Genomic DNA, 13,471 nt, shown 5'->3' on the forward strand with positions numbered 1-13,471 from the left:
GATTCTGTTGTTCATTAAAATACATAACTATGTATTTTTATCTGGCTGATAATATACTGAAGTTCTATCAGTCATTCTGGAGGGTGTAATGGTGGAGAACATCTGTCCTTGCTCTTTGCCTTGATATGTGTTCTTCATCATTTTAAATGCAGTTAATAATAGCGTTGTAGAGATCCCCTGAGCCACCAAGTAGTAATTTAATGGCCTCTACCTCTGAGCTGGAAGGCTTGTATAAGAGTATAGCTCAAAAGCATCAATCACGCACAGATTAAATGAATGGGAGTGATAGAGCTTATCCCCCTCCAGAAGGAGTTTACCCTGCTGTAAACCTTAACATCTGACCTTAGTGAGCATGTGCCAGTCCTGGCATAATTTAGAATTGGGTCAGTAAAAAGATCTGTAGAAAGGCCTGACCTCTTTACATTCATGTTGATACAGATATTTTTCTGCCTGTGGGATTCTAGGATTAGCAAGTGTATCTGTGTGCACACACTGCGTAGAGGAAGGAGGGGTTTTTCAACTGATGGGGAAATTCAGCGTACATGCACTAAAAGCTTTGGACATAAAGAATTCTAATATGGAACAGTTGTTTTGTTTTGTTTGTTTGTTTGTTTGTTTTTTTACTAACAGTTGGAAAGCTCATGGTGCAAAGATTTATTAAAGTTTTTAAAGGGGGAAAGAACATTTTTGTTTCTTCAAACGGCTCTATTATAGAGACATCACCCAGAGGAGTTCAGGCGCTTAAGGAGGTTTGCTATAATTGTTTATTTCATCAGAATGAGCTAAGATAAAGGCTAATTATTATGTAAATTTAATTTCAATTCAGTAGGGGAAGGAAAGAATTATGGTGTTATCAGTTTCAGGAGACATACATATTCTGGTAATTCTGGTCCACTCTTAATTACCATTGCAATTAAAACGACATTCATTAATGTAATTCACTATAACTCTTCGGCTGTGTCTACACGTGCCCCAAACTTCGAAATGGCCATTTCGAAGTTTACTAATGAAGCGCTGAAATGCATATTCAGCGCTTCATTAGCATGCGGGCGGCAGCCGCGCTTCGAAATTGACGCTCCTTGCCGCCGCACGGCGCGTCCAGACGGGGCTCCTTTTCGAAAGGACGCCGCCTACTTCGAAGTCCCCTTATTCCCAAACTCATGGGAATAAGGGGACTTCGAAGTAGGCGGCGTCCTTTCGAAAAGGAGCCCCGTCTGGACGCGCCGCGCGGCGGCAAGGAGCGTCAATTTCGAAGCGCGGCTGCCGCCCGCATGCTAATGAAGCGCTGAATATGCATTTCAGCGCTTCATTAGTAAACTTCGAAATGGCCATTTGCATGGCCATTTCGAAGTTTGGGGCACGTGTAGACACAGCCTTCTAGTAAGAGGTAACATTGATATTCCCATTACATCTGGAGCTGCATATTGCGATCTGTTTCACCTTCTTGGTATTGTATCTTGACAAGCATGTTTCTTTTTTGTTCTCCTGGATGAGAATTAAAGAGATAATGGAACATTTTTTGGATTTTCTCAGGATGAATTGGATGAACTTCGGGCTGAAATGGAGGAGATGCGTGACAGTTACCTGGAGGAAGATGTTTACCAGCTTCAGGAACTCCGGAAAGAGCTGGACCGTGCAAACAAGAACTGCCGTATCCTGCAGTATCGTCTCAGGAAAGCAGAGCAGAAAAGTTTGAAAGTTGCACAGACAGGCCAAGTGGATGGAGAACTCATTAGAAGTCTGGAGCAAGATTTAAAGGTGGGTAGTAGCAAAAAGTGAAAGGACCCACTCTTAGTCTTTGGTCAAAATGATAGAAATAAAAGTAACATGAAAGTTATTTGTATTTCTCAAAATGTCAGATCCTCTCTTGTAATTTTTTGATAGAAAGCACATGTGTAACTTAATGTCATAAAATGGGTACTTAACTCAGGTTATGTCTACACATCAGCCTTATTTTGAAATAGCTATTCTGTAATATCTGGTTTTGAACATAATGCCACTACACAAAAAAATGCATATTGAAATAGCACTAAGCTATTTTGAAACACAGCGTGTACACACATGGAGCCTATTTTAAAACAGTGCTATTGGATGCACTATTCCTTATTTCGAAATAGGCTCTGTTCCTTGTCTTAACAGCATCTATTTCGAAATAGATATTCCTAGTAGAATGAGGTTTACTAATTTTGAAATAAGCCAACTGCTGTTTCAAAATTATTTTGAAATAGTGATTGTGATGTGTAGATGCTAGGCTAGTTATTTTGAAATAACTTTGGTCTGTAGACCTACCCTAAATGAAAACTATACTCTAAGTAAAATGAAAGTTTGACTTTGACATCATCAAAGTTACATTTATAGCTTCTTCACCTTCTCCTGTACAATGGGGTTGGAGGCTCTTATTCATCTCTAAGCGTTGTTGTCAAGTGCATCTTCCAAGCTGACACCAACTATGACATTATTGCATTTTAAAAATGAAAATACAAACTATTATTGCCATCACTGTCCTAGGTTTGCACCATATCTGATGTCAAGTGGGCCAAGTGAGGTGTTTAATGAAAGCTGGTGACTCACTGAATCTGAGTATACTGCTCATATGTTTGTATCATTTTTATATGTGGAGTTACAAGTACTGTTTGTCGAATTTTAGTGTCCGTGAAACCATAGTAGGAGGCATGGCAACCTATTGTGAAGGGGTTCCTTGACAAGTGAAACAGTACTTGATTGAGAACGGACCTTATCAGGTTCCAGTCAACATCTGAGGAGTTTGGCTGTGAATGTGTATCTGAGCAAAGAGACGATGGCTCATGATCCAGGGCTACTAGTTCTTGTCTGCTCTGGCCAACATATCAGTTGTGTCTACCTTTAGAAAAAACTTCGAAATGGCCCATGCTAATGGCCAAATCAAAGAATACTAATGAGGCACTGAAATGAATATTTAGTGCCTCATTAGAACATAAGAATGGCCATACTGGGTCAGACCAAAGGTCCATCGAGCCCAGCATCCCATCTGCCGACGGTGGCCAATGCCAGGTGCCCCAGAGAAGGAGAACAGAAGACAATGATCAAGTGATTTATCTCCTGCCATCCATCTCCTGCCCTTGTTATGAAGGCTAGGGCACCATAATTTATCCCTGGCTAATAGCCATTTATGGACCTAACCTGCAAAAATTTATCAAGCTCTTTTTTAAACCCTAATAGAGTCCTGGCCTTCACAGCCTCCTCTGGCAAGGAGTTCCACAGGTTGACTGTGCGCTGTGTGAAGAAAAATTTCCTTTTATTAGTTTTGAACCTACTACCCATCAATTTCATTTGGTGTCCCTTAGTTCTTGTATTATGGGAAAAGGTAAATAATTTTTCTATATTCACTTTCTCCACACCATTCATGATTTTATATACCTCTATCATATCGCCCCTCAATCGCCTCTTTTCCAAACTGAAAAGTCCCAGTCTCTCTAGCCTCTCCCCATATGGGACCCTTTCCAAGCCCCTAATCATCTTAGTCGCCCTTTTCTGAACCTTTTCTAATGCCAATATATCTTTTTTGAGGTGAGGAGACCACATCTGCACGCAGTACTCAAGATGTAGGCGTACCATAGTTTTATATAGGGGAAGTATGATATCTTTTGTCTTATTATCGATCCCTTTTTTAATAATTCCTAACATCCTATTTGCCTTACTAACTGCCGCTGCACACTGCATGGATGTCTTCAGAGAACTATCCACTATAACTCCAAGATCCCTTTCCTGATCTGTCGTAGCTAAATTTGACCCCATCATGTAGTACGTGTAATTTGGGTTATTTTTTCCAACATGCATTACCTTACACTTACCCACATTAAATTTCATTTGCCATTTTGCTGCCCAATCGCTCAGTTTGCTGAGATCTTTTTGTAGTTCTTCACAATCCCTTTTGGTTTTGACTGTCCTGAACAACTTGGTGTCATCTGCAAACCTTGCCGCCTCACTGCTTACCTCATTTTCTAGATCATTGATGAACAAGTTGAACAGGATCGGTCCCAGGACTGACCCCTGGGGAACACCACTAGTTACCCTCCTCCATTGTGAAAATTTACCATTTATTCCCACCCTTTGTTTTCTGTCTTTTAACCAATTCCCGATCCATGAAAGGACCTTTCCTCCTATCCCATGACCACCTAATTTACATAAAAGCCTTTGGTGTGGGACCGTGTCAAAGGCTTTCTGGAAATCTAGGTATATTATGTCCACTGGGTGCCCCTTGTCCGCATGTTTATTAACCCCTTCAAAGAATTCTAATAGATTAGTTAGACACGACTTCCCTCTGCAGAAACCATGCTGACTTTTGCCCAACAATTCGTGCTCTTCTATGTGCCTTGCAATTTTACTCTTTACTAGTGTTTCTACTAATTTGCCTGGTACTGATGTTAAACTTATCGGTCTATAATTGCCAGGATCTCCTCTAGAGCCTTTTTTAAATATTGGTGTTATATTGGCCGTCTTCCAGTCATTTGGTACCAAAGTGGATTTAAAGGATAGGTTACAAACCACTGTTAATAACTCCGCAATTTCACATTTGAGTTCTTTCAGAACCCTTGGGTGAATGCCGTCTGGTCCTGGAGACTTGTTACTATTCAGCTTATCAATTAATTCCAAAACCTCCTCTAATGTCACTTCAATCTGAGTGAGTTCCTCAGATTTGTCACCTAAAAAGGCTGGCTCAGATTTAGGAACCTCTGTAACATCCTCAGCTGTGAAGACTGAAGCAAAGAAATCATTTAATCGCTCCGCAATGGCACTGTCTTCCTTGATCGCTCCTTTTATATCTTTTTCGTCCAAGGGCCCCACTGCTTTTTTAGCGGGCTTCCTGCTTCTAATGTATTTAAAAAACATTTTACTATCGTTTTTTGAATTTTTGGCTAGCTGTTCCTCAAAATCTTTTTTGGCTTTTCTTACTACATTATGACACTTAATTTGGGAGTGTTTATGTTCCTTTCTATTTTCCTCACTAGGATTTGACTTCCACTTTTTAAAAGCTGCCCTTTTCTCTCTCACTGCCTTTTTAACATGGCTGTTTAGCCATGGTGGTTCTTTGTTAGGTCTCTTACTGTGTTTTTTTATTTGGGGTATACATTTAAGTTGGGCCTCTAGTATGGTCTCTTTAAACAGTTTCCATGCAGCTTCCAGGGATTTTAGTTTAATTACTCTACCTTTTAGTTTCTGTTTAACTAGCTTCCTCATTTTAGTGTAATTCCCCTTTTTGAAATTAAATGCCAGAGTGTTTGACCGCTGCGGTGTTCTTCCCAACACAGGAATATTAAAAGTTATTATATTGTGGTCACTATTTCCAAGCGGTCCAGTAACAGTTACCTCTTGGACCAGATCCTGCGTTCCAGTCAAGACTAGATCGAGAATCGACTCTCCCCTTGTGGGTTCCTGTACTAGCTGCTCCAAGAAGCAGTCATTTAAGGCATCAAGAAATTTAATCTCTGAATCCTGTCCTGAGGTGACATGCACCCAATCAATATGGGGATAATTGAAATCTCCTATTATTACTGTGTTTTTTATTTTGATAGCCTCTCTAATCTCCCTTATCATTTCAGCATCACTATCACTGTCCTGGTTAGGTGGTCGGTAATATATTCCTAATGCCATATTCATATTAGAGGAATGAATTGTTATCCATAATGATTCTATGGAACATTTTGATTCCTTTAGGATTTTTACTTCATTTGATTCTATATTATCCTTCACATATAGTACCACTCCGCCACCCGCACGACCTGTTCTGTCTTTCCGATATAATTTATATCCCGGTATGATAGTGTCCCACTGATTGTCCTCATTCCACCATGTTTCTGAGATGCCTATTATGTCAACTTCCTCCTTTGATATGAGGTACTCCAGTTCACCCATCTTATTAGACAGACTCCTAGCATTAGTGTAAAAGCATGTTAGAAAACTACCACTATTTATATGTCCGCCTTTCACAGACGCGTTGGATTTTTTTATATGCGATTGTTTCACATCTGATCTTGCCCATATATTATTTCCCACGTTCCCTATCTGACTAACTTCTAGGGAATCCCTATCTATGGAGCCTCGTGTAAGAGAAGTCTCCGTCCGATCCAGGTGCTCCCCCGCACCAATCAGCTTTCCCCCACCTCTTAGTTTAAAAACTGCTCTACGACCTTTTTAATGTTTAATGCCAGCAGTCTGGATCCACCTTGATTTAGGTGGAGCCCATCATTCCTGTATAGGCTCCCCCTACCCCAAAAGTGTCCCCAGTTCCTAATAAATCTAAACTCCTCTTCCCTACACCATCGTCTCATCCACTCATTGAGACTCTGAAGTTCTGCCTGTCTATCTGGCCCTGCGCGTGGAACTGGAAGCATTTCAGAGAATGCCACCAAAGATGTTCTGGATTTCAGTCTCTTTCCTAGTAACCTAAATTTGGCCTCCAGAACATCTCTTCTACCCTTCCCTATGTCATTGGTACCAACATGTACCACGACGACCGGCTCCTCCCCAGCACTGCCCATAAGTCTGTCTAGATGCCTCGAGAGATCCGCAACCTTCGCACCAGGCAGGCAAGTCACCATACGGTTCTCCCGGTCATCACAAACCCAACTATCTATATTTCTAATGATCGAATCCCCCACTACTAAAACCTGCTTCTTCCTAACAGCTGGCGCTCCCTCCCCCGGAGAAGTATCCTCGGCACGAGAGGATACAACATCACCCTCTGGAAGGAGGGTCCCAACTATGGGATGGCTTCCCTCTGCTCCCATTGACTGCTCTCCTTCCCTGAGCCTTTCATCCTCCGTAACAGCATCAGGACTGTCAGATTGGAGGTGGGACAGCCCTACTATGTCCCGGAAAGTCTCATCAACAAACACCTCTGCCTTCCTTAGCTCCTCCAGTTCAGCCACCCTGGCCTCCAAAGCATGCACTCGGTCTCTGAGGGCCAGGAGCTCCTTGCATCGAGCGCACACATACGCCACCCACCCACAGGGTAGCATGCTGCCAGCCACAGCACTTCAAAAGTGCCGTCGTTCGTCTACACGGGGGGTCCTTTTCAAAAGGACCCTGCCAACATCGAAATCCCTTTATTTTGATCAGCTGAATACAGCTGGTGGCATGCTAATGAGGCACTGAATATTCATTTCAGCACCTCATTAGCATTCTTCAATTTGGCCATTAGCATGGCCATTTCAAAGTTTTTTCTAAGGGTAGACACAGCCAAGATGTTGGCCAGAGCAGACGAGAACTAGTAGCCCTGGATCATGAGCCATTGCCTCTTTGCTCAGATACGCATTCACAGCCAAACTCCTCAGATGTTGATTGGCACCTGATAAGGTCCGTTCTCAATCAAGTGCTATTTCACTTGACTAGGAACCCCTTCACAATAGGTTGCCATGCCTCCTATTATGGTTTCACAGAAACTAAAATTCTACAAGCAATACTTGTAACTCCACATATAAAAACAATACAAATCTACAAGGTGTACTCAGATTCAGTGAGTCACCCGCTTTCATTAGATTTGGTACAGTCCAACTATAAATGCTAACCACTTGGAATTAGCACATAGCAAACCTGCATTGTTTTGTTTTTTGTTTTCCTATCAGTTTTTCCAAGTGCTGACTGCTGTTGCTATAGAATGACCTGGTAGATGAGGCTGCCACACACAGCTGCTGTTTTAATCAAAACTGTGATATGTCAATTTTAACAGTATAACTCCTGCATTTATTTGTTTGTTTTTATGCTATCCCTATGGTTTCTGAGTGTCGCATGTTGAGGGAAATGCTTTGGTATCTTGAAAGTTCCAATCTTCTTTCTCTCCCCTGGGAGCAAGGCTGTACATTCTCCCATGGTCTGAACATTCAAAACTGGGTTTAATAATTTAAAATTGAAGATCCCTCCAAGATTGTAATGCATATAGTTATTGCATTTCCATGTTCTTATGTGGTGTTTCCACCATTCTAACCAGGTAGCCAAAGACGTATCTGTCAGACTGCACCATGAACTGGAGAGTGTAGAGGAGAAACGTGTTAAAGCAGAAGATGAGAATGAAATCCTTCGGCAGCAGATCATAGAGATGGAAATATCCAAACAAGCACTACAAAATGAGCTGGACAGGTTGAAAGAGGTAAGCACCAGCCAGGAAATCATGCAGAACCATGGACTTGGTTTAAATGGAGAGTTTGTTACCAAAGCATCGTAGAATACATTTCAAACAAAGAACAGGACAGTATCTCCTCCCATTGGAGCTGCTGATAGAATTAGCATTGATAATCATCTACAAAATCTTTTTTTACATGCACACTAATGTTCGTTGTTTAGAAAGCATTGAGAAGCAACAAACTTGTACCCAGTGTCCATCACAGTGCATATATCCCATTTTATACAGTACAGACTAGACCCTGCGTGCCTCTGTCTATACTCCGTCAAAACGCACACTGACTCCAGTATGGTGATGTCAGATCTGTGAATTTTATTTATGCTAGAACTGAGTAAATCCTACAGCATTTGTTCCTAAAAGGGTCACTAACTTGCTGACACCAAAGAGACTACTGGCAGAGTAAGGCAGGTACGAATTGGTCTGTAACGCACAAAAATCATTGAATTAAGTATCAAAAGTGCTGTGTGTCAGGGAAAGGAATGGTTTTTATCATACCTGGCACAAGTTCGTAATAAATAAAATGATGCTTCTGTGAAGGAAGTGAGGTGAGGAATGAGGGATGCAATGAAGGAGGATGGTAAACCAAACGTGGCCCATGCCCTGATTTATATTAAACTCTCTTTTACCCAGCATTCAAACAACCAGATTTCTATATTAACTGGCATTCCGTTGTGGTGGCTCCTGGTGGCTCCTCCCCTCTCCCACCCACAGCAGCTCCCAGCATGGTGCAGCCATGCACAAGCCACCCAGAGCACCTCCCTGTGCGGCACGGTGCCCTGCCCAAAGCAGCTCCCAGCGCTGCACAGCCATGCTTGAGCCACCCACAGTGGCTCCTCATGTGGCAGTGCCCCCTGCCCAGAGCGGCTCCCGGCACAGCGATCTACAGTCCACCCAGAGCAGCTCCTTACTCGACACAGTGCCTTGCCCAGAGCATTTTGGAACCTCCCACATATCCGGCATATGGGAATGTCTGGCAACCTCCCAGTCAAAGAGTTCACTGTATAATAGCATCTCTTTCCTTGTCACAGCACCGCATGTTGTTAGCCCACGGTCTCTGGTCATTCTTAAACTAAACTGAGATAGAACATTTAAACATAATGACTTAAGGCATTTATCCTCCGAGCTGTGGACAGATTTATAGATCTGGTTTCGTTATGTGTATGATGCTTGTGAATGAAGTGGCACAAAGCCTGATTCATTTGTACAAGGCTGACAGACCATATTTAATGTCTGTGTGTGTTTGGTTATGCAGAGAATGCGTTCACTTCAACAATTTTGGAGCCTACTATACATAAGTAGCACATCCTGAGGTGGTATAAACTTCTATGGACTTATGTCAGTTTATATCAGCGAGGATTTGCCCCAAAAGGATAGTCTGGGTGATGCTTTAATTATAGAGGGTCATTTTGTTTTGTTTTGTTTTGTTTTTTGTTTTATACTTTGTTATTTGCAGATGCCGTGCTTATAGGTTGCTAAAAGACATGGCATGACTATTTCATACAAAACTATGCCCTCTACTATACAAGCTATTTTTTATAACTAGCTGTGCATTGGTTATCAAACTGCACTCCACAGAGCCCCTGTTTGGTGGTCTGTAGGAGGGAGTGTTGAGTCCCAAGGTATGTGCTGATCAGAGCAATGGGAGACCAAATGATGCGACAAAAGAAATTTCTCGAGGAAAAGGATAGAAAAATAGGATTTAGTCCATCTGAGCACCAGTGAGGGAACAGGCATGGCATAAGCCTTGATCCAATTATTGAAAAATGTGCCAAATGTTTGCATGCATTGAGTGCCCAAAATTAACTAAGTAGACAAATTCCAATTGGAAATAAGGTGAAATAATTTAACGGTGAGGGTAATTAACTGTTGTAACAGTATACCAAAGGTCCTGGTGGATGCTACGTCACTAGCAATTGTGAAATCAAGATTCAGTGCTTTTTAAAAAAAATATGATGTCATTCAAATAGGAATTATACCAGGGAAGTCCTGTGGCCTGTTTTATACAGGTGGTGGGACTACATCACAGTGGGCCCTTCTGGCTTTATAATCTATGAATTTCTGTTTATCCTCATCATTCAACATGTAACTCCACCATCCAAACACTGCACCAAAGAAATATGGATTTCCTCTTGGGTTTTCTTATGGGGCTCTCGTTATAGTATCTAAGTGCTTCACAACCATGAATGCATTTATCTTCACAAAGCCCTTGTGAAATGAAGTCGTATTATCCCAGGTTTAGAGATGGAGAACTGATGTACAGTACAGTGAAAAGTATCAGGTCCTTTTGGTTCCTCCTTTGAGATGCCAAGGACCTGATTGTTTCAGCATACTGAGCATTTTATAGCACTTTATGTATTCAGAGCAGAGTTCTCATTGAGCTGAGCTGCTGCTGTTAACGCCTAGCAACCAGCCCCCAGTTGTTTCAGTTTGGGTGCCTGAAAGATTGAGGGACAGAGAATGGCCGCCTATGAAAATGTTAGTTCTGCGGTGTCCAATACGTTCGTCACTTGCCACATTTGGTGAACAGGACGCTGCAGTGTGGCAATTCTAGGCACTGGAGCCGCATGCAGCTCTTGGAGCCTTTAAATGTGGCTCCTCAGAGCCATGCACATGGAGTGCCTTCCACTTGCTCTACGCACACACCCCACCGCTTGGTGGGACAAGTGCATGGTGGCAGCGGCAGTGCCTCCTGCATCTCTGGCAGGGCCTGGCATGGCTGCTGCAGGGACAGCTTGGGCCCCAGCATGGCTTGGCTCACACAGCCTTGGCTCAGGCCCTGGCGTGGCTCACGTGGCTCCTGCAGTGGTGGCTGTGGTGAGTCACCACATTCAGTTTGCACCAGAGGGGCTGGGGGTGCCTGTCTCTGAGGGAGGACATTGTTGGAGCAGGGAAGGGGCTGAGGGTGCCTGGCTCTGGGGGAGTATGCGGGCATTGTTAGAGTGGCGGTGGGGAGGGCTGTGACAAATACGGAAGGACAACAACCACAAGTATGGTGATCCTTGAATTGGTATTGGACACCGCTGTTTTAGTTTATATCATTTGCCCAGTATCACCTAGGAATTCTGTGGTACAGATAGAGACAGAATTCAGCTTTCTAGGGCAATATTCACCTTCATTACACTCCTTCCTTTCCTTGCAATTCCCTGCTTCATTCACTCTACACCTTCCAGTGTCTGCATGTTGTACCCAAGAGGCTCCTTCACAACACAGCCCTGATTCAACTCCAGAGTGGATGCATCCTGTGGCCTGAATGAGGCAGAGGCCCTGGAGGAACAATAGGATGTGATCATGTAATTAAAGGCTGCATCATAATGTGTGTTCACAAGGAGGCCAAATTAAGTTTGCACAAGCAACTTCTAGTTAAGTCATTTCCAAACCTTAAAGTTCTTGACTTTGCATCTTTTCGAGTATTTTTTAACATTTTTGTGTGTGTAGTTTTTTAAGGCTTTTTTTTTAAAGGTTTCAAATTGAGAACACAAATGCCATTGTGTGGTACCATAATGAACTTCCCGTCATCCCTGACCCATCCTTGAGTCAACATCAGTGCTGGAGTCTTTAGACCTTCATTCTTGGAAATGACAGGAACTGTTTTAGCTGAAATTCAGAAAAACAACATAAACTCAGACTGAGACAGTCAGCCATCAGGGAAGATTTCAGCCTGAATAGTTTACATTTTGCAAAATTATAAACAATGAAAAACAGGTTCTTATAATGGAAAGAATCAGACAACCTTAGTTTAAGTGAAACTAAAGGTTGAGCCTCTCTAATCTGGCGCTCTCTCATCAGCCACATTCATAATTTGCCGTGTTTTAGTTAGCCAGAAGACCACTTAACATGGGTGTTGCCAAGTTTCCCATGGTCCCATAAAGTTTGTTTACAGCCATCAGTCCTGGCTCTCAGTGTGCTGTGCTGTTGTTTAGCTCTAATTTACTACTAAATGTTTTTTGAGAACCCAGTAAGTAGTGGAAGCATTGGTAATGCTGCTAGATGACACTGACCTCACGTGGTTCAGCTAATTCTCTGTTTTGTCACTGGTCAGGTCCTGAGGGTGCCAGATTAGAAAGGTTTGACCTGTACTTGGGTTTGTAATATGGTTCAGAACTAATCCATTCTTTAAATGTCAGGAGCTGCCTAGAAATGGCAATGACCGATCTTTGCTCCATTTTGCATAAAAGTATTGAAAATGCGTATAGAATCTGCTTCTTTTCTCTGAAAGGAGAGTATTTGCAGCTGCTTAAATATATATTTTGATGTATTCTTTGTGCTTGAAGTTCGCAGCCAGGAAACAAAAAAAGGGAGACCGTGACGTGGCAGAGTTCAAGCTGCCTGAAAAGGGATTGCCCTGCAGAAAAAGACAAAGAATGGGGAGGATTAGGAGTGAGGGGGCAGCTGCAGAAAGATTTTCCATGAATGTTATAAAACTGCTTAGCAAGAAGTGAATGGGATTGTGTAACCAGGAAGATAGGGGGATTTATTTTCTGTAGAACAGCCCTACTGAGCAGCTAATAATCTGCCTCTGTTGCTGTTGAAGGCATAAGGGACTGGGGGAGAGCAATCTGAGGTTACTGTGACCGTACTGTCTTCTCCTATTTCCCCTGTCTTGCGCAGGCTGTCTTGGTGATAACTCAGAAAGAAAAAAAATAAGATTTGCATTTAGAATCCTGCAAGATGAGTTAAAAACCTCTTTCTCTCAGCAGACATGAATGGCATTCTCCAGGGTTGTTTAGTCAGCAACCATTTCTAGTTATAGGAGGGCCTTCCTTGTCATTTCGACTACTAAACATTCCCCAGAAGGAAAGCGCATGTCGAATGGGAAAGTGAAAGGAAATATGTCCTGTTCATTTTCATCTGAGGAGGTCAAGACATGAAAGTCGGAGGACCAACAGCATGCTCATTAGGGAGTCTGAGGTTTAGATGAAACCCACAGAATGCTGTAAAGGAGGTTCCTTGAGTTAGCTGCAAACTCTTTAGAACAATTTGTGTCTCCCATCTCTCCCTGATTTGGAGGATCCCTTGGTAACAGAGATGCTCTTGTACCCCTCCCAGCGCTCAGTCCCATCCCTGCCCTCCACTGCGTGGCTCTTGGAAAGTTTCTTGCTGTCATGTAGGGCTTGGACAACCACAATTCAAGAACTGCTCCTTTGGAGTAAGCATTAATTTTCTGTTGTGATTGAAATACTGTTCTGTTTAAATAAAAATAGAAGGCTGTATTAAGACACTATTAAAATATAAGTGACAGTCCCTGAACCAGTTTTGTCCTCTGCTGTTTAGAGCCAAATTCCAACCAGAGATACATGCACAATTCCTTTTGAG

The 13,471-nt window shown here is 42.5% G+C and overlaps 1 protein-coding gene across 2 annotated transcripts in view; it reads left to right on the forward strand.

Annotated features, from left to right (window-relative positions):
* Positions 1–13,471, forward strand: part of MTCL1 (microtubule crosslinking factor 1) — a 181,789-nt gene that overhangs the window by 25,670 nt on the left and 142,648 nt on the right. For both annotated transcript variants that reach the window (XM_074987437.1, XM_074987436.1), the window contains exons 2-3: positions 1,534–1,758; positions 7,967–8,125. In XM_074987437.1, the coding sequence (XP_074843538.1) occupies positions 1,534–1,758; positions 7,967–8,125 (384 nt within the window). The remainder of the gene's footprint in view (positions 1–1,533; positions 1,759–7,966; positions 8,126–13,471) is intronic.

Source organism: Carettochelys insculpta, chromosome 2 (genome assembly GCF_033958435.1).
Source record: "Carettochelys insculpta isolate YL-2023 chromosome 2, ASM3395843v1, whole genome shotgun sequence".
NCBI classification, from domain to species: Eukaryota; Metazoa; Chordata; order Testudines; family Carettochelyidae; genus Carettochelys; species Carettochelys insculpta.